This window comes from Dromiciops gliroides, chromosome 2 (genome assembly GCF_019393635.1).
Source record: "Dromiciops gliroides isolate mDroGli1 chromosome 2, mDroGli1.pri, whole genome shotgun sequence".
Taxonomy (NCBI): Eukaryota; Metazoa; Chordata; class Mammalia; order Microbiotheria; family Microbiotheriidae; genus Dromiciops; species Dromiciops gliroides.
The window spans coordinates 296314340-296334507 of NC_057862.1; the positions used below are offsets into that span (position 1 = coordinate 296314340).

A 20168-nucleotide genomic window follows, 5' to 3' on the forward strand; every position below is an offset into this window, starting at 1 on the left:
TAAGAAGGAGCATAAGATTAATGTTACCCCCTTTAAGGTAGCCTAAAAAGAAATCTTAAAGATACACATTGGGGGGGGGAGGGGCAGCTAGGCACAGTGGATAAAGCACCAGCCCTGGATTCAGGAGGACCTGAGTTCAAATCCGGCCTCAGACACTTGACACTTAGTAGCTGTGTGACCCTGGGCAAGTCATTTAACCCTCATTTCCCTGGAAAAAAAAAAATAATGTGGTGAGCCACAACATACACAATGACTTCAAAGCCTCAATTACTTTCACCCCAAGCCCCATACCTGAAAAACTTCCTGAATCCCCATTCTTTACTTCGGTTGGCTTCCCTGAGAATGAATCAATCAATCTCTATGAAGCATTTCACCAAGTAGCTTTCCATCGAGTCATTCAAGTGGGGAAGAGTGGACATTCCTCAGCTGACAGGAGATCTATTTAAATGCCATAACTGCATGGTCCACAACCAAGAACCTCTAAAAGCTGGTGGAAGTTGAGTGAGAACAACAGCTGGTCTGATCTCCTCCCTCTCAGGAATAGGAGAGGGGGAATTGTTATATTATTATGGGGCTAGTAACTATTACAGAAAGAATGCGTCAGACCATGGGTAAACAGCTACCCCACGTGAAACAAATAAACTATCCAACTAGTCCAGGACTCAAGCTGGAACTGTTGGGAAATGAGTCTACTCCAGACCCAATCTTTCCAACCAAAGACCACTGGAATTTTCACCACAATTCTTATGTCCTATGTGATTACAGTGTTTCTCCTCTCCATCCCAGCGAAGGGGTGAGGTAAGAGGAAAACTCCATACATTGAAAGCCATGCTTGCTGTCTACCTCTTACACTGGTGTTCTTGCCTGGCCAAAAGTCCCAACATGCCTTACTGCAGCAACTTAGCAGAAAGGGCAATGCTGGGATGAATAGTTTGCCCAGAACTCCCTTAAATCACTATTGCTACATTTATATGTTGTTTGTCCTTCAATCTTGAAGAGGATCATGACATCAGGGTGATGTCATGACTAGCAGCAAACTGGATTTAAGTGAGGGAGGGCTGTACAAGGTCATCAACTTCATTCTATCCTCCAGAGCCATCTGAGTCCAGTGGCAAGACATAAATATCAGGATGACTGAATATGGTCCCCGATGTTTAAAGCAATTGGGGTTAAGTGACTTGTTTATGGTCATACAGATAGTAAGTATCTGAGATGAGATTTGAACTCAGGTCCTCCCAACTTCAGGGCCAATGCTCTATCCACTGCGCCACCTAGCTGCACACTGCACTGCTACATCTATATACTTCTGTCCCAAAGTACCAATAGTCAATACCACTCTTGGCCAAGTACCCTCTTCAAACAATCCTTAATTCCTGGAGGAACCACCTCTGATGACCAGTTGATTCCTTGTTTTTACACTGGGAAGTGGGAAGCAAGAAAAATCAACCTTTTCATGGTTTCATTTTTAAAGTAGCCTCTTTCCAAAAAGGAAAAAGTATTTGTAATATAAGAAGCCAATTATTGTATCTGTGATTGCCTGTGTACCATAATGATCTCTTAAATGAACTGCTAAGCAGGCCTGGTGATAACATTTCTTTGTAAGAAAAGGCTTCCCTTTCTCACCCAAACTCCCATTATCTGTTTAGCATTATACCTTGTAACCAGGTTTCCACTTCCTTGTCTACATAACTAAAATCCTGCCACTGAGTTTTGTTTCCAGCATCTTCATCATCTTCAGCCTCAGAAGCTTGAAGTGGCATCACATAAATAGGGCCTTCAATAGTTGCTGTCTTTGCAGCAGCATCAGTTCTTTCATTTCCTTGAGACACTGGATCAGTCCCTTTTTTATGAGCTGAACAATGAATTATACCTAGAGTCTTAGGTAGTTGAATAACTTCAAGCAAGTCTCTAATCAGGCCAGAATGAGCAATCTTTTTTTCTCTGATGAAGTTAAAAATCCTAGCTAGAAGTTCAGCTGCCTGTACACTCAAAGTTGATGAAGTAAAGTTAATCACAACACATCATAGTCAGTAACCACAGCAGTAAATCTTATACAGGCAAGCTGTAAGGGGGTTTCACAATACCTCAGATCTTGTGTCCCCACTGTAATAGTTTCTGGACCAACTAACAGTTATCTTGGTCTCAAGTTTCTGGGTTAGGAACAAAGTGGAACCTTTTAAAAATGATAACCAGGTAAATGCAAAGAGATACTAGGACTCAGGGCTTATAGGAATTATGAATCAAATCCTGAACGACAGGTGAAATCACAAGGAATAACAGTCACAATAGTGGCTGGGTTAGGCATCACAGAATAAAGAACAATTACAAAAACATTCTAAAATTCTAAACAAAACAAAAGATGGACTTACTGTCAGGATCAGACTTTGGCTTCTGTAATAGAACTGAAATGTTAGTCCCTGACCTATGTAGATGGTACAGATGGCGATTTCCCTCCTTTGATAATAATATATATAAATGCACAATGCAATTTAAAGATCTTTATCAAATTTTTTAACAATTCCTGTATTTTCTAACACAATAAATATCAATTTTCAAATTTGAATAACAATTTCCAATTCACTAAACAATATTTCTACCCCAAAATAGGAATTTTAAGATCTCCACAAAAAGTGGAGTAAACAAGTTAATAAATCATCAAACGATGCCTTAAACATGTTAGATAAGACAGAACCATTAACTTTTTCAGACCTGTCCAGGCATGACCACACTTGTCCTATTCTACTCCTTGCTCACCCCTAAATTTCTTTCTTTCTTGATCTCTTTTCTTCTTTGTTTTTTGGTGTTGTTTTGGTTTTATGGGGCAATGAGGGTTAAGTGACTTGCCCAGGGTCACACAGCTAGTAAGTGTCAAGTGTCTGAGGCCGAATTTGAACTCAGGTCCTTCTGAATCCAGGGCCAGTGCTTCATCCACTGCACCACCTACCTACCCAATCTCTTTTCTTCTTCTTTTTTTAAAATTTTATTATTTTTTTAACTTTTTTTTTTCTGTGAGACAATTGGGGTTAAGTGACTTGCCCAGGGTCACACAGCCAGTAAGTGTTAAGTGTCTGAGGCCAGATTTGAACTCAGGTACTCCTGACTACAGGGCCAGTGCTCTATCCACTGCACCACCTAGCTGCCCCTCTTTTCTTTTTAAAACATTCTTTAGCTATGTGTCCAGTTTTTTCCACAATAGAAACAATAAATCTTTCTTCTGATTTTCTGCCCTGTAGGTACCTGTTGAATGGTGGCAAGAACAGTTTTGGCTTCAGGTTTCTGACTAGATCTTTCTCCCTTTTCTTTTCCCTCAAATACATATTGAGCAATTGCTTTTAGTTCCCCAATATCCTTTTCATGCTATCCAGGGCAATATTTTAGAAAATACTCCTGAATATTTGGAAGAGACTGATACACAAAAACAGTATTAATCATTCTGGCATCCCTAAGATTTATGGGGTCCAATCTAGAAAACTTTCTAGTACTATTGCACAACCTATCATAAAAACTCTTCAGGGTCTCATCTTTTTCTTGTGCTGTCTCTTGAAACACTATAGTTCTCTGGTCTTTCTAAGAAAATTTCTATTCTTCTAATTAAATCATCTATAAAATTTCTTAGTTGTTTCATGTCTGCTATTAAAGAAAACAGTAGAGACTGAGGGAAGGTCTCTATCAGATTAGGACATGTTATGGCATTCTGAGGCATGTTGAGATATGCCCAGTCTTCCTCTTCAGGTATAAAATGAGAAGGAATATACCTGATGGTATATTAGTAACAGACTCCTTTCTTTGTTTAATTTCTTCAGAAATCATAGTAGATAACAATTTTCAACGAACTAAATATTCTAACTGTTCCCAATTTTCTTGGTTTTTTAAGAAGTTTTCTAACTTGTTTAGAATATAAAGATAAAAAGTTCCCAAATTTTTTCCAGAGGTTCCTAAAGTTTTTGCATCAATAAAAACAATATCTAATAGTAGTTTCTCTATTAATTTCTTTGCCTACAGCTAACTCTCCTTTGTCCCATTCCTCTAAAAATCTATCCAGTGGAGAATCTTTAGGCATTGATATTCTACTTAGTCTAGTTCCCATGTCACACAGAGTGTGGAAGACCTATCTGGCTTGTACTAGGCAAACAGAACCAGATTCTAGACTTCTACAAGGGGGGGTTCCTCTGACTGATCAGAAACACCCTCATTACCCTTGAATATACACTCTGTTGGGCCAGACCATTTGGACTCTACTGCTCTTTACTGACCCCTACACACTGTTCTCCTTAACTAAAAATTTAGAACAATTTTACAATTTTAGCTATATTAATTATCCAGGTTCTAATTTGAAAATGTTACAAATTATCCTAATTTACTTCTACATCTCCTCTTTCTACAGGATAAAATCATAAATAATTCTAATCCAAATTTCAATTTAGAAATATTACCAATTATTATCTCCTTATATCTTTAAAAGCTAAAATCATAAATGATTCTCCCTCTAATAGAAAATCAATGATTTCACAGTTTAAAAAAAAGAGAACTCTCACAAACTTAGTAGGCAACATGAAAAAGCAGAAGTTCTTCTTAAAACTGAAACCTAAGAACCACAAAGAGTCTTAGGTAGTTGAATAACTTCAAGCAAGTCTCTAATCAGGCCAGCTAGCTTTCTAATTTTTAAACCCAATTAAAATAATTACTTAGTATCAGAAGGCAGAAGAAAGAAAAGTAAAGAAGGAAATGAGTATCTCAATTTGCAGCTTGAAAATACTCACCCCCTTGGAGAAATGTGGCTCGATCCAGCAAGAATCTGCGTTTGGGTCTCTCTCCTTCAAGAAGGAATGGAGGGGCAGCTAGGTGGCGCAGTGGATAGAGCACCGGCCCTGGATTCAGGAGGACCTGAGTTCAAAGCCAGCCTCAGACACTTAATACTTACTAGCTGTGTGATTCTGGGCAAGTCACTTAAACCTCCATTGCCTCTCAAAAAAAAAAAAAAGTCTCTTCCTTCTAGAATGTTTGCCATAACTTACAGTGGTCCTCTCACTGTTTTTAATGATAATGAGTCTAAACATCTAAGCACAAGTCTAGGCTCTAAAATAAATTAGATGACAATAAGCAAGTTAGTTAAACCTAAAGCCTCAGTTTCCTCATCTGTAAAATAAAGAATAATACAACACTGGCCTCAAATAGTAGTGGTGGAGAAAGCTTTCTAAACTATAAAAATCTATATAACAATTTGAGATATTATGTTCATGATGAAAATTATCACTATCAGAGTGAGAAATCTGGCTGAAAACCAGTAGTAATAAAATTCTGATTATCCAAGAGATGACCTTGTGACAATAATTCAGATAATTAAGACCAAAAAAAAAATGTCCCTTTACTCAAATCATCCACTTAATTATAGCCACAGGACATCACCTTTTATCCCTGTACAGATGTCTTATTCATTAATTTGCTGTTTTATAATATCAAAAAGGGGGGGAAACCTCTACTAACATCCTCTACTGATGTCTCATCATAGCATGGGAGTGAACCTGGGTTCAAAGGCTTTAGCAAAGTAGTGAGAGCTGACAGACTTCAAGTAAGGACCAGTTATAAACTGTGCATCTGCCATTGAGAGACCAATCTATCCAAATGCAGACAGGCTTATCACCAGAAGTTTGGCCATCAGGTGATAATATTCAATCAGGAACAACAACTGAAGGAAAGAAGGAGGTTAGGGAAGTGAAAGTAGCGTCCACATGGAATAAATCAGATTTTTATAGTACTGAAATACCTTAAAACAGGAAGACACTTTACATGCCCAATATTAGATTTAATAAGTGATACTAAATACATGTAAAAAAAATAGCCTTGACAAAATAAACCTAGATATCCTTCATCATTCATCATATGTAATGGCTTCTGATCTTCCTCGCCATCTAAACCTGCTGTTTAATACATAAAATGTTGTCACAATATCATCTCACAAAATGATAGAAAGCAGTGAAGGTGAAAACAAGCTCATAGGAAACCTGGCATGAGACCAAACTAGGCCAGAGCAAACCAAGAGCATTTTCTGATGAAATCAGGTGGATAACAGACACAAAATTCAAAAAATTTGTGAGCACTTCTAAAGTAATTCATTTTTTCACTTATGACAGTGCAAATACCACATTTGCCCTCTAACACCTCATTACTTAATGCGTTATATGAGGAAGTAGGAATAGCACTTAGGAAAATGAAACAAGGAAGAACAGCTAGAGCTAAATGCACAAAGAAGAAATCTGTGATGGTGGTTTAAAAAAAGAAATTTTCAAAGCACTCAAATTCAAGAAAGGGGAAGATGCCAAAAGAATGGAAGATATCATAAATGGTCTTATTACTGGGGAGGGGGAAAGGCTATGGAGAAGTCATCAGCAACTGTTCCCTAATTTCCAGTGAAAATGGTAGTCTGAAAAGGTCAAAGAGGAGTCCAGCACTAACACGTATAATACAGGAAAGGCCTAAAAAGAGCATGAGATAAAATTATCAAGAAATTCAAAGAAAAAAAATAAGCTCTTTCATCCAGATCAAGACTGCATAAAAAGATAGCCAGAAACAAAATTTCAAGACCCTCTGCTGGCGAAACCAGAATAAGCAAAGGTTAAAAAAAAAAAAAGTCATGCCTATGAGTAATCTGATTAATCAGAGATCCTAAAGGAAGACAATGAAGGCCACAGTGGCCTGTTCCAAGTCATGGAGCCAAGAATTCAGTTGGAAAAGTTCCAGCAGGGTCAGAAACAGGCAGAAGTCTGAGAGAAAACAAAGAGCCTGAAGCCCAGAATAATGTGATGATCTCACTAGGCTGATACAAGGTCAAAAAATCCACAGTAATCTGACCTAAGAGGTTCCAGAGGACTCTGAAAATCATAGCACTATGACCCCAGAAGATCCTGAGGAGCCAAAAACCTGCTAGTACTTTGAACACAGCTATAGCAGTGAAAGTAGAAGCCAGAAGAAGAAACCCCAGAAATATAGGTTGGGTTCAAATGTGGCCTGATAATGGATCCAAGAGTGTGGGAGGGGGCATAGGCTGGCCTTTGCACAAAATACCAAATCAGGAACTGAGGCTAGCAATATCAGCAAACAGAACATACCCAACACTATGAAGAAATAGTGACAGGCAAGGCCCGAAAAAGAGAGTAACTACAAAACAAATACAGAACCTCAAAGGAAAAAAAAAATGGTTTCGCCACAAAGAAGAAATGAAGAAAGAGAAAAAAACAAAATGACAAGGGAAAGTAGAGTTTTAGAGAAGGAAGAAAGAAATGAAAGAAGGAAGTCTAAAAGAAGATTTACCCAGCTGGAGAAACAAGGATAAACAGACAAGTAGTTAGCTGAGAAACAGCTTCATGTTGTGTAGATCTCTACCTGAATGGAACGACATTAAATCCTGCAGTCTAGAGTTAAATTACTCAAAACGCATGGATTTTCCTCCTTCATGTGCTTCCCTGCCTGATTTCTGTGTGTGACCTTCCTTTCCCACAGATATTGAGTAAATTAATGAGTGTGACCCACATTTCTGTGTATGATGATGTATCATATTATTCAAATGTTGGCTTTCTCTCTTTTTTGCCTTATTGCTAAGTAAAGGGTTTATGTTTAAGATCTAAAACTGGGGGCAGCTAGATGGTGCAGTGGATAGAGCACCGGCCCTGGAATCAGGAGTACCTGAGTTCAAATCCGGCCTCAGACACTTGACATTTGCTAGCTGTGTGACCCTGGGCAAGTCACTTAACCCCAATTGCCTCACTAAAAAAAAAAAAAAAAAGATCTAAAACTGTCATAACTGTGAGCATCTGGTTTGTATAAATGGAAACACATTGATGGGGGCTACAGTACTAAGTGAGGGAATTACATTCTTTCACAACCTGGTTACCTTACAGAAATTTAATTTTAATTGCACAGTGGTGGTCCTTCTCTGGAAACACAGAGAAAAGGTTAGTTAATAATGGAGCCAACCCAGAAAGTAAGTAGATGTGCATACGCTCATGTGAAAAATAGCCACTCTGGGGGCAGCTAGGTGGCACAGTGGATAAAGCACCGGCCCTGGATTCAGGAAGACCTGAGTTCAAATCTGGTCTCAGACACTTGACACTTGCTAGCTGTGTGACCCTGGGCAAGTCACTTAACCCTCATTGCCCCACAAAAAAAAATACAAATAGACACTCCACACAAGAGGCATCACACCTGAAAAATTAAATATATCTGAGTACTCAGAAAGTGCTAAACTTCAGGAGTTCTTAACCTCAGAAGAACTTTTTTTTTAACATTTTGATAACAGTATTTCAATATACTTTACTTTCTTTGTAATCCTATATATTTTATTTTATGCATCCAAAAACTACTCTGAGGAGTTCTTAGGCTTCACCAGACTGCCAACAAGGTCTATGACACCTTTTTTTTTTTTTTAAATTTAAGAATCTCTGGACTAAATGATGATGAAGTATTTATATCCTAATAAAGGGAGAAGAGATGTTCCTTCAGAACCCTAATGTATTCAAGGGTTGTGGGTAGTATTAAATATGACAAAGAGTCCAGGGTGGGGTTTTTCTGTTTTGATGGTCTTAAAAGATGAAATAAAAAGTAAGGGGGAAGGAATACACCAGGGAATAATTAGGAAGAAAGGAATAGAACTTATTTCTTATAACTAAAGTATATTAGAAAGATAATAAAAACATAGAGGAAAAGGTAGAGGAGGAATGGACATCACTTGAACCTCACTTTTATCTGAACTATATAAAGAAAGGTTACAGAGAGAGAGAGAAAGAGAGAGAGAGAGAGAGAGAGAGAGAGAGAGAGTTCAATGTAGAAGTACATTAAATTCAAAAGGGAAACAGATTGGAAGAGAGGAAAAAGGAGTTTAAGAGGGAGGGTAAGGTCAGAAAAGAGTCACAAGAAATCTCATCTTCAGAGGCTGGGGTGTAAAAGGGGAATTAACAGAAAAAAAAGTGTGGAGGAGAAATATGGGAGATATTAACAGTGACACCAAAAATGGAAAGGAAAGAAAATAGTGTCAATGAAGCATTTAAAAGAATGCATAGAAAAGAACAGAAGAAAGTTCAAAGGGAGACACAGACAAGCAGGACAACTTTGAAAGTAACATTTTGAATTTATTAGAGACTTTTAAAAAAGAATCAAGCTGAACATAGTAGAAATTTCTGATTTCATATACAATTCTCTTTTTCTTTTCCTTTTATGTGGAAATGTTCACATTTGTTGGTGTTTGTCAAGTTTAGTATTACAAAAAATGTAAATAAAAAAACTATTGACCTATATATATACTTTCTTTCTATGAAATATAAAGTACATTAAGGATATTTGATGAAAAAAATGTGGGTTTGTGTGAATGTGTCTGAGAGAGAGAGAGCGTGAGAGAGGAGCAATCAAGCCTTCAAAAACTATTTTCTACAGAAAATATCTTCACAATCATAAATTAACTGAAAGTTATAACAAATTCCAGATCCCAGCTGTGTGTTGATTATAAAAAAGGATTTGACTCAGTAGAACACAAAGAAACTTTAATGGCTCTCTTCCAAAAAGGCGTCTTCCATGCAAATGTTAATATTATTTAAGATTCCTTGAGAGAAGCATGCCTCAAATGAAGAAAGATACAAGAGGATACCCCCGAACCCACCCCTTTTTGGAAGGGGAAGGTCCACATATGTTACATATTGCAGATTTTTGGAATTTTTCAATTTGTCAATAGGCCATATTTTTTTTTCCTTTTTAAAAAACATTAGAATGTGAAATTCTTGAGGGCAAGGACTATGGAGTTTGGGGTTTGGGTTCTTTTGTGGGTTTGTTTTGTTCTGGGGGGGAGCTGACTTTCTTTGTGTCCCCTGAACTTAGTTCAGTGCCTGTCACATAGTAAGCACTTAGCAAATGCTTGTTGACTATTTTTTAAAAACTCATTTTCACATAACCAGTTTATTTATTACCAGTTTATTACCAATTTACAAACACGGCTCATACTTACCCTTCTCAACTCTACCAGAGGGCATGTCCTCTACTCAACATCTCCATTAATTAAAACCTTTTTTTAAGACTGAGCTGAAACATTTGCCTCTAAAGTGGAGTCCTAATTCCTTTAACCAGAAGAGATTCTTCTCTCTTATGACCTCTGAAAGCTCTATGCACTAGTCATGTCTCTCTCATATACTCTGGCACTCTAAAGATTTATAAAGTATTTTATTATAAAAGTCTTTTCCTTCCCACCTCCACTCCAGTATACCATAAGCTTCTTGAGAGGTACACTCATGTCTTATTGATCTTTGTATAATAACAACTTCTCACATTTATGTAACATTTAAACCCTTGCATGGTTTTTCTTCACAGTAACCCTGCCAGAGAGGAATTACTAGAATTATCAGCTCCATTTTACAGATTAAGAAACTGAGGCTCAGACTGGCAAAAATCACTTGCCCAGAGTCACAAAGCTAACAAATGGCAGAACCTGGACTAGCACCTGAATCTTCTGATGCCAAGTCCCAGGTTCTTTCCACTCCATTCTAATGCCTCTCTGTATTCCCTGCAAGGCCAAGCAAGTACAGTATCTTGCCCACAGAAAGTGCTTAATCAGTAATGACTGAATATCTGATGAGACTTTTTTATAATTAAGGAATGTTACCTTGAAAGTTTTATCCATAGAAGCCGAGAGAAGCATGTGACTGTGCTGTAAAACTGGGCACCACTGGACACTGTTGACTGGTCCTCCATGCTCAGACATCTGAAAGATCAGCCTCTTTGGAATTTCTGTTGATTTATATTTAGCCTCTAAATATGGCTTAATAAAGTTAGAAACTACTGTGGCTGTGCCTTCTCTCATGGGGGATCCTTCCAACAAGGATGGGCCATCTGTTCTCTGTCTTTGTAGTTCAGATTCACCTCTCTCATTAGTTCCTACTGTTAAAGTCTGTGTCTGCCTCAGTCTTTTGGGGATGTAAGGCTTAATTCCTCCTTCAACAAAATCCAGGTTCTCCTGTCTTCTCTTTTGCGAAAGGCTTCCATGTTGACCTGTGGCTTCCAAAGACATCAAAGCACAGGAAGATGAGTTGGGGACTCTGAAAGCATCATACAAAGGCCTCATTTTGCTAACAGATACACCTGCAAACTCCCTCTTCCCAGATGATGTGGAGCTGGAATATGTGGAGAAATCTGAAGGTGGGAATGTCCGGGGTTTGACTTGGAGCTCTGTGACAGGCCATCGGCATCTAGGCCTTGGACAAGACTTCTGCGTACTTCTCTCTGCTTGAGGTTCTGGGACAACACCTGAACCAGCATTCAGGGTGTCCCATCCAGGTCCTGGGTCATTCTCACTTTTTGTAGCTATTATGTCAGATGGTAAAGGCTGACCAAGGGGTCTGATAGTCTTTTCTTGGCTGGAACTATTAAAATTGTCGGTCTCAATCTCTGAGTCAGAATCATCGTAAGCTACCAAGGAAGTCATTGAAGAACCAAAACACTTTTGAAATTTCCCTATGAATACAAAATACCTAAAATTCTTTAAAAAAGAAAAGAAGAAAAGAAAGAATCAGAAAATGCTGCAATGAAAAAATTTCACAGGACCACAAACAACATATAACATACTGTAATATGGGCTGTTGAGCAACAGCTCTGCCTATGTAGTTAACACTCAATGATCCAAGTTTGGTCTATCCACAGGAAAATGTTGATTAATAATAATAATCACAACTCACTCAAATTCAAGGCTAACATCCCCCAGGTAATCCAAAATGTTTCTGGTTCATCTCTCCTAACAGTCAGTTGCCATGTACTGGGCTCCTGAAAATAGCTGTTGCCTTCCTGCCCCACTGATCAATCAATCAATCAAGTACCTTATTGTGCTAGAGTCCAGAAATGCAAAAGAAAAAGTAAAAGAGTCCCTGCCCTCAAGAAGTTTATAATCTAGATTGGGAGATAACTTGAACACATAAAGATATGCAAAATAGTACATGACAATTTGGGATGGAGAAAGCAGGATAGGTAGAATGTGTGCTTATCTGGAAGGAAACTAGCATTCTAAGAGCCAGAGTCAAGAAAAGAAGGTATTAAATTAAAACTACTCTGAGATATCACCTCACACCTATCAGAGTGACAAATATAACAAAAAAGGAAAATATTGGATGTTGGAGGGGATGTGGGAAAATTAGGATACTAATCGACTGTTGTTGGAGTTATGAAAAGATCCAACCATTCTGGAGAGCAATTTAGAACTATACCCAAAGGGCATCCTTTGATCCAGCAATACCACTGCTAGGTTTATATCTCGAAAACCTCCCAAAAAAGAGAAAAAGACCTATTTGTACATAAATATTTATAGAAGCTCTTTTTGTAGTAGATAAGAATTGGAAATCAAGGGAATGTCCATAAATTGGGGAATGGATGAACAAGCTGTGGTATATGATGATGATGGAATATTATTGTGCTATAAGAAATGACAGGCAGGATGATTTCAGAAAGGCCTGGAAAGACTTGTATGAACTGATGTATAGTGAAGTGAGCAGAACCAGGAGATCACTGTATACAGTGACAGCAATCATGTTTGATGAAGAACTGTGAATGACTTCACTATTCTCAGCAATACAAGGATCCAAGGCAATCCCAAAGTACTATTATTGAAGCATGCTATCCACCTCCAGAGAAAGAACTGATATTGATGGAACACAGACTGAAGCAGGCTCTTTTTCACTTCTTTTCATTTTTTCTTTTATTCAAGTTTTATTGTACAAAATGACTAATATGGCAATGTTTTACATAATTGCACATGTATAGTTTGTATGATAGCTTGCTGCCTCAGGAAGGGGGAAAGGGGAGGACAGGTAGGAAGGAATGACATTTGGAACTCAAACTTTTAAATAAAGGAGTATTTACCAAGAAAAAAAAGAAAAAGAAAGGACAGATTCTAGGAAGGTGAGATACCCTGAGTAAAGACAATAAGATAAGGGATGGAATTCATTGTTTGAAGATCTGGAAGATTTAGCTGTACTGCAGTGGGAAGTGGGGTATGTGCAAGGTATGTGTAGGCTAGAAAGGTAGGTTGGAGCCACATTATGAAAGGACATAAATGCTAAACATGGGGATTAATATCTGCTCCTAGAGGTAATGGGGAGTACCTGGAGTTTATTGAGCTGAGGAGCACATGGTCAAATCAGTGTTTTAGGAAAAGTACTTCAGTGGATGCAGGAAAAGACATGGGGAATAGCAACTAATTATAAAACTATTTCAATAGTTCAGGTGAAAGGTAGGGTGATGGTCATGTGAGTCAAGAAAAGGGAAATGATCCAACAAGATTTGACAACTAACAATATGTGGGGTGAGTCAGAATTAGGAGCTGAGGGTGACACCAAGGATGTGAACCCAGATGATTAGAAAGATAACAGTGGGGCAGCTAGGTGGCGCAGTGGATAGAGCACCGGCCCTGGATTCAGGAGGACCTGAGTTCAAATTTGGCCTCAGACGCTTGACACTTACTACCTGTGTGACCCTGGGCAAGTCACTTAACCTTCATTGCCCCACCCAAAAAAAAAAAAAGAAGAAGAAGAAAGATAACAGTGTGAGAACTGATCCAATCATTCTGAGAACAATTTGGAACTATGCCCAAAGGGCTATCAAACTGTGCATACCCTTTGATCTAGCAATACCATTGCTAGATTTATATCCCAAAGACATCTCAAAAAAGAGAAAAAGACCTATTTTTTTTTGGTGTGTGTGTGTATTTTTATATATATATATATATATATATATATATATATATATATAGAGAGAGAGAGAGAGAGAGAGAGAGAGAGAGAGAGAGAGAGAGAGAACTATTTTGTACTATATTTAGTACTAGTTGTGTGACCCTGGGCAAATCACTTAACCCTCATTGCCCTGAAAAAGGAAAAAAAAAAAAAAAGAAGAAGTCAGATTAGTAATCATTTAGTATCACATGCAGGAAGAAGTGAAATACCTTCCTATAATGATGGCCCGCCCGGGTGAGAATAAAGAAAGAGATCCTAACAAAGTACATATTTGCCCACAAGCAAATATGAGCAGAACATCACTTTCAGCTTGGGAAGGAGGGGAGAGAATAAAAAAAAAAAAGCTTCCTGGAAGAAGAAGACTTTAGAGGAAAAGGATGATTTAACAAATGAGGATGAGGAGGTAATAAGTTTCAGGGGTAAGGGATGGATGGCCTATGTGAATGCATGGAAATAAAAAAAGAATTCGATCAGGAAATGGTGAACAGTTCAACTTATCTAGTGCACAATGCATAATCAATCATCAATAAAAAAGTATTTCTTAAGCACCTATTATATGCTAAACCCTGAAGAATGAAATAATCCCTAGTCTCAAAGAGCTTGTAGCTTAATGGGAGAGATAACAAATGCATACAGAAATATACACAGGCTAAATAAGAAATTAATAAATACATATCAAGCAAAATATTTTTGAGATCATGAAATATAACACACAAACAAGTAGGCTAGAACTAGATCTGTGGAGAGTCTTGAACTCACACATTTGTTCTAGAGAAGCAGAGGCAGTTCTGGAGGGGGGAAAAAAAGAAAAGAAAATGAGATTGTCTAGTACTGGCTAACAAAAGACTTTGAAGCAGAAATTGAAAATCTGGGTCTTAACCCAGAGTATGATAATTTAAAATTTAGCAAACACCTATTGGACATTTGTAGTAGTCTAACAACTGTGGTAGCTAAATGTGGCAGCTAGCATTTATATAGTTCTTTAAGGTTTGCAAAACGTTTTACAAAGTCATTTGATCCTCATAACAACCCTGTGAGGTAGGTGCTATTATTATTCCCATTTTACAGATAAGGAAACTGATTTGGCCAGGGTTACATAGCTACGAAGGACCAGAGGCAGGATTTGACTCCAGATCCAGTACTCAATCCATTAGGCCATCTAGTGGCCAGTTTTAGTGCATCTTCTTGTACATCTTGTCTATCTTCGGCCAGAGCTCAAAAGAAGTAATCTTTGTTCTTTCCACTTATAACAGTTTCCACTTTACCATGATAATAAACTATCACTGCTCAGCTCCACCAGGTATAGGCAGCTTATGGAGATCTACCCAAAAGGGCTCCTTCTCAGATATTATTGCACCTACTTCAGCTCAGACTTAGGAGAAAAAGACAGAGTAAGGTTGTCACAGACATGCTAAAACCTGTTCCATCATCTTAAAAGTTTCCTTCCTTCATGGTGATCCTGTAATCGAGTGTTGCATAATAATAGTTCATCTGAATAAAGTTAACAAAAGAAATGTTGGATACCATAAAATTGGAAATGGTTAGCAGTAGCACACACGCACACACACACATGCACGATACCTATTACATCAGGTATTATCAATTATTTAACTGATGGGTTTTACCATATCTGTGACAACCCCACATTTTAGGATCTAAACTAATTTTTTAAGCTTTTGAGGGGGGAGAAGCCTTTGGAACTACAAAGTAGCATGTTTTTCTAAATCATCAGTTCCTAATCTTAGGTTGAAACCCAAATTAGGGTTACAAACTATATGATCCTAATATGCCTTTCCTAAGTGTAAGCTGAAGTAGGTGCAATAGTATCTGAGAAGCTTTTTGGGTGGATCTCCATAGTCATTTGCACCAAGTGGAGATGAGCAGTGATACATGCCTCATAGCAAGATGTAAACTGTCATGAGTGGAAAGAGAATAAAGATTATTCCTTTTGAGCCCTGAAAGAAGAGGCAACATGTACAAGAGGCACTAGAATTGGCCACTAGATGGCGCAGTGGACCGAGCACTGTATCTGGAGTCAAATCCCAATTCACTTTCCAGCTGTGAATTTCCTTATAAAATGAAGATCAGAATAGCCTCTATCTCATAGGGCGGCTGTGAGAATAAATGAGGTAATATCTGTAATGCATTTTGAAAACTTTACAATGTCATATAAATGCTAGCTGCTTCTACTATAATAAATATCATCATACAATTATTAGTATATTATACTACTGTTTGGGGCAGCATCTTCCTGAGTTCAAATCCGTCCTCAGACATTTACTGGCTATGTTAACCTGGTCAAGTCACTTAACCCTGTTTGCTTCAGTTTCCTCATCTGTAAAATGAGCTAGAGAAGGAAAAGGCAAACCACTCCAGTATTTCTACCAAGAAAATCCCACATGTGGTCACAAAAAGTTAGACACAACTGATACAAATGAACAATAACAAATTATTGTTTCATCAGTCACCTGCCACAGTTCTTAGACTACAACAAATTACCCAATAGAAGTTTGCTAAATTTTTCATTTTTATTACACCCTCCATCAAGACCCAGATTTTCAATTTCTACTTCTAAGTCCTTTATTAGCCAGTCCCAGACAATCTTATTTTCTTGGCTTCGTTTTTTTCCCCCTCCTGAACTGCCTGTTTCTCCAGAACAGGTATATGGGTTCAAGGCTCTCTACAATCTAGTTCCAGCCTACTTTGGGTGTTATATTTCATACTATTTTACTTGATATATTTATTAGTTTCATATTAGGGCTGTATATATTTTTAGACGTACTTATTATCTCTCCCATTAGGATCTAAGCTCTTTGCAACTAGGGATTATTTCATTCTTTGTTTTTGTGTCCTCAGTCCCAAGCACAAAATAAGTGCTTAAAAAAATACTTGGGGCAGCTAGGTGGTGCAGTGGATAAAGCATCGGCCCTGGATTCAGGAGTACCTGAGTTCAAATCCGGCCTCGGACACTTGACACTTACTAGCTGTGTGACCCTGGGGAAGTCACTTAACCCTCATTGCCCAGCAAAAAAAAAAAAATTTAGTAAAAATTAAAAAATACTTGTTATGGGGCAGCTAGGTGGCGCAGTGGATAAGGCCCTGGAGTCAGGAGTACCTGAGTTCAAATCTGGCCTCAGACACTTAACACTTACTAGCTGTGTGACCCTGGGCAAGTCACTTAACCCCAACTGCCTCACTAAAAAAAAAAAAAAATACTTGTTTATTCACATTCTACACTCTAAACAAACTGAACTGCTAACTATTAACTGATCTAATTCTTCCCTCTTTTTCTCCATGCCTTCACATAGGCCATCCTCTAGCACTGAAACTTACTACCTTCTCATCTTCATTTGTTAGTCATCCTCTTCCTCTCAGGCCTACTCCTTCCAGGAAGCTTTTCCTGATTTCCCACCCCCAGATAAAAGTGATGTTCTCCTGTTCATACTTGCTAAAGGGACTTTATTGGAATCTCTTTGTTGCCACAATAATATAAAGGCTACAAGGCTCACAAAGCTTCAAAACAGAAGCAATTGTTGATATAGTTCATCCAAACCTCTAAGGTCTATGCTAATGAGGTCCCCAGGATTCCTACACACCTACTATACACCAAGTATTCATAGCAGCATTTCTGTGACAGCAAAGAATTCAAAACAAAGTAAAATATGATCTATTACTATGCCATAAGGTAAAATGAATATGAATAATTCAGAGAAGCATGGGAAGACATGAAAGCATGTAGAGTGAAAGTAAGCAGAACCAGAAAAATAGTATAGACAACTACAAAAATGCAAATGGGGGAACCCCAAGAAAATGAATGCTGTGTAACTATCCAAGCTTTACTAGTAGAGTTAAGAAAATGTACTTCTGGGGCGGGTAGGTGGCACAGTGGATAAAGCACCAGCCCTGGATTCAGGAGTACCTGAGTTCAAATCCCAGCCTTAGACACTTGACACTTACTAGCTGTGTGACCCTGGGCAAGTCACTTAACCCCCATTGCCCCGCAAAAAAAAAAAAAAAGAAAGAAAAAAAAAAGAAAATGTACTTCTTCCCCCTAGTAACAGAGGTGGACTGCTGAAGTGATATATTGCATATACCGTCTCATTTAGTTGATATGTTGGTTTTGCAGAATTGTTTTCTCTTTTTTATTGTTACAAGGGATGGCTTGTTGGGGGACTGAAGGATGAGATATATTTGGAAATGCAAGTGAGTGAACAAAGATATCACACAAAAAATTAATTATCCCCATTTTGCTGATGTGAAGACTAAGGTTCAGAGATGCTAATAATGCTAATAATGATCAGAACCAAGATTCAAACCCTTGCCTTTTGACTCCCTCTCTAGTCTTCTTTCTCTACCCCATGTTATATCTAGCCTTGTTTTCTGCCCTTTTACCAGAGGGGCTTTGACATGGTTAATAACAATGATACAAATTAAAACATGAGAAATGCCCGCTTTGTTTTGTTTGGTTTTTTATGTTATGAGGCATCAGCACAGAGAGGTCATTTCTGGCTTGAGAGGACCAGAGAGGAAGATGTTAACTGAATTCATGTCTCTTTCCTGAAACACATATCACTACAAAACACAAGGTTAATGTGTATATCATATATTTATTATTTAATCTGTATCTATGTCTTATCCCCTGACTAAATTACAAACTGCATGAAGGCAGACTATATGTTTTAGCTGAACTTTATACATTCCCCAAGGCCTAGCACAGGATCTGCCTACAGTAAGTGGCTTTTTTGACATCATTGCTGTTTTAGGATTTGAAAAATAAAGTGGGTGTTTGAAGGAATATATTTGAAAATGAAGAGGATGGGGAAAGAGAGAGACACATTCATAGAGCAGTGAGAAATTCAGCCTAGATTAAGCATACCTCATATGAAAAGGGAAGAATGTGAGATACAGTTAGAAAGGTAGATTGGGGGCCAAAGAAAGATACCACAAAGTGTCAGGAAGAGAAACAGCTCAAGTACAATAGAGACCTTTGGCTTATCTCCACTGATCTACCCAGAGGAAAAGAAGCCAAAACATAACTGACCCATCAAAAAAAATTTTTTAATTTTTTAAAAAATAACTGGTCCATCATATAATACATATATTCTCCCCTCCTGTGGCAAGGAATATAGAAGGAACAAATGATAGAAATGGGGAAAACATCTAGAAAATGGGATAGTTTTAATACCACTCTCAGGAGAGAACTTTTGGCTTTCTCAGTCTTAATAGGACCATAATACAATCACCAGACATACATTCCCCTAAACAGAATAGCTCTATGCAAATATTAAATATAAGATATAAATTGGATACATTTTAGATGTTTATATAATGCCAAAAGGAAGATTAAAAGTGGCCTATTTTTTCCCTTTGAGATAAAAGTCAGCTTCATAATATGCTATTCTGGTAGTTTCAGCTTATTGGGGGGGGGGGGTTGGGAAAGTCTGCAATTCTGAGCTAACATTTAACCATAAATCTTTTATTACCATCTTGCCCCTAGAATGAATGATCAACACAAGGAGGACCATAAAATAGGAATTGTATTTCGATCTGAAACAGCTCAATATCACTATCCATTTTCTTTTTATTAAATTTATGAAAAGAAAAATAAAGAGAAAATATGAAGCATCTAAACCCCTAGAGCAAGGGTGCTTAACTCTTTTTCATGCCAAGGACCACTCCCTCCCACCCCACCCCCAGGAGTCTGGTGAAGCCTTAGGAACCCCTTCTAAGAGTAAGGATCTTTTTAAAATGCACAATTGAAGGTAATGCTAAATTATAGTTAGCGAAAATAACCATACAATTTTTTTTTTTCCCAATTCAAGTTCACAGACTTCCTGTAATCTTAACTCCGGGTTATAAACTGCTGCTCTAGCAAGGAACTGAATTACACTTCCTCAACATTAAGGAACTGAATTAAATGAATACAGGTAAAATTTGGGTCAGTTCCAAGGCTTCAAACATCTTGCCAAGTCTTCTCACATTACTTCATTCCCTTTCTTCTTTCTTCCATTTCTTCCTAGACAATCAGCCTCCATCCCACTGTCATTATCTCACACCCCCCACCACCCACCGCCACCAGTAACACCACAGACCTGGCTCAGTCTCCCTCTCTACCCTATCCTCTGCTATCATCATCGATTTCAATATTTGTCAATAACCTTCTAACATCTTTTTTTGGGGGGGAGGGGGGGCCGGGCGATAAGGGTTAAGTAACTTGCCCAAGGTCACACAGCTAGTAAGTGTCAAATGTCTAAGGCCAGATTTGAACTCAGGTCCTGAATCCAGGGCCAGTGCTTTATCCACTGTGCCACCTAGCTGCCCCCTAAACCCCTAACATCTTATTCTTTTTTTTTTTTTAAGTGAGGCAATTGGGGTTAAGTGACTTGCCCAGGGTCACACAGCTAGTAAGTGTTAAGT

The 20168-nt window shown here is 38.0% G+C and overlaps 1 protein-coding gene across 1 annotated transcript in view; it reads right to left on the minus strand.

Annotated features, from left to right (window-relative positions):
* The window catches only part of WDR25 (WD repeat domain 25), a 252348-nt gene that overhangs the window by 222074 nt on the left and 10106 nt on the right, over window positions 1-20168 (minus strand). Inside the window, exon 2 of the mRNA XM_043983615.1 lies at window positions 10640-11512. Coding sequence (XP_043839550.1) covers window positions 10640-11458 — 819 coding nt within the window. The 5' untranslated portion in view covers window positions 11459-11512. The remainder of the gene's footprint in view (window positions 1-10639; window positions 11513-20168) is intronic.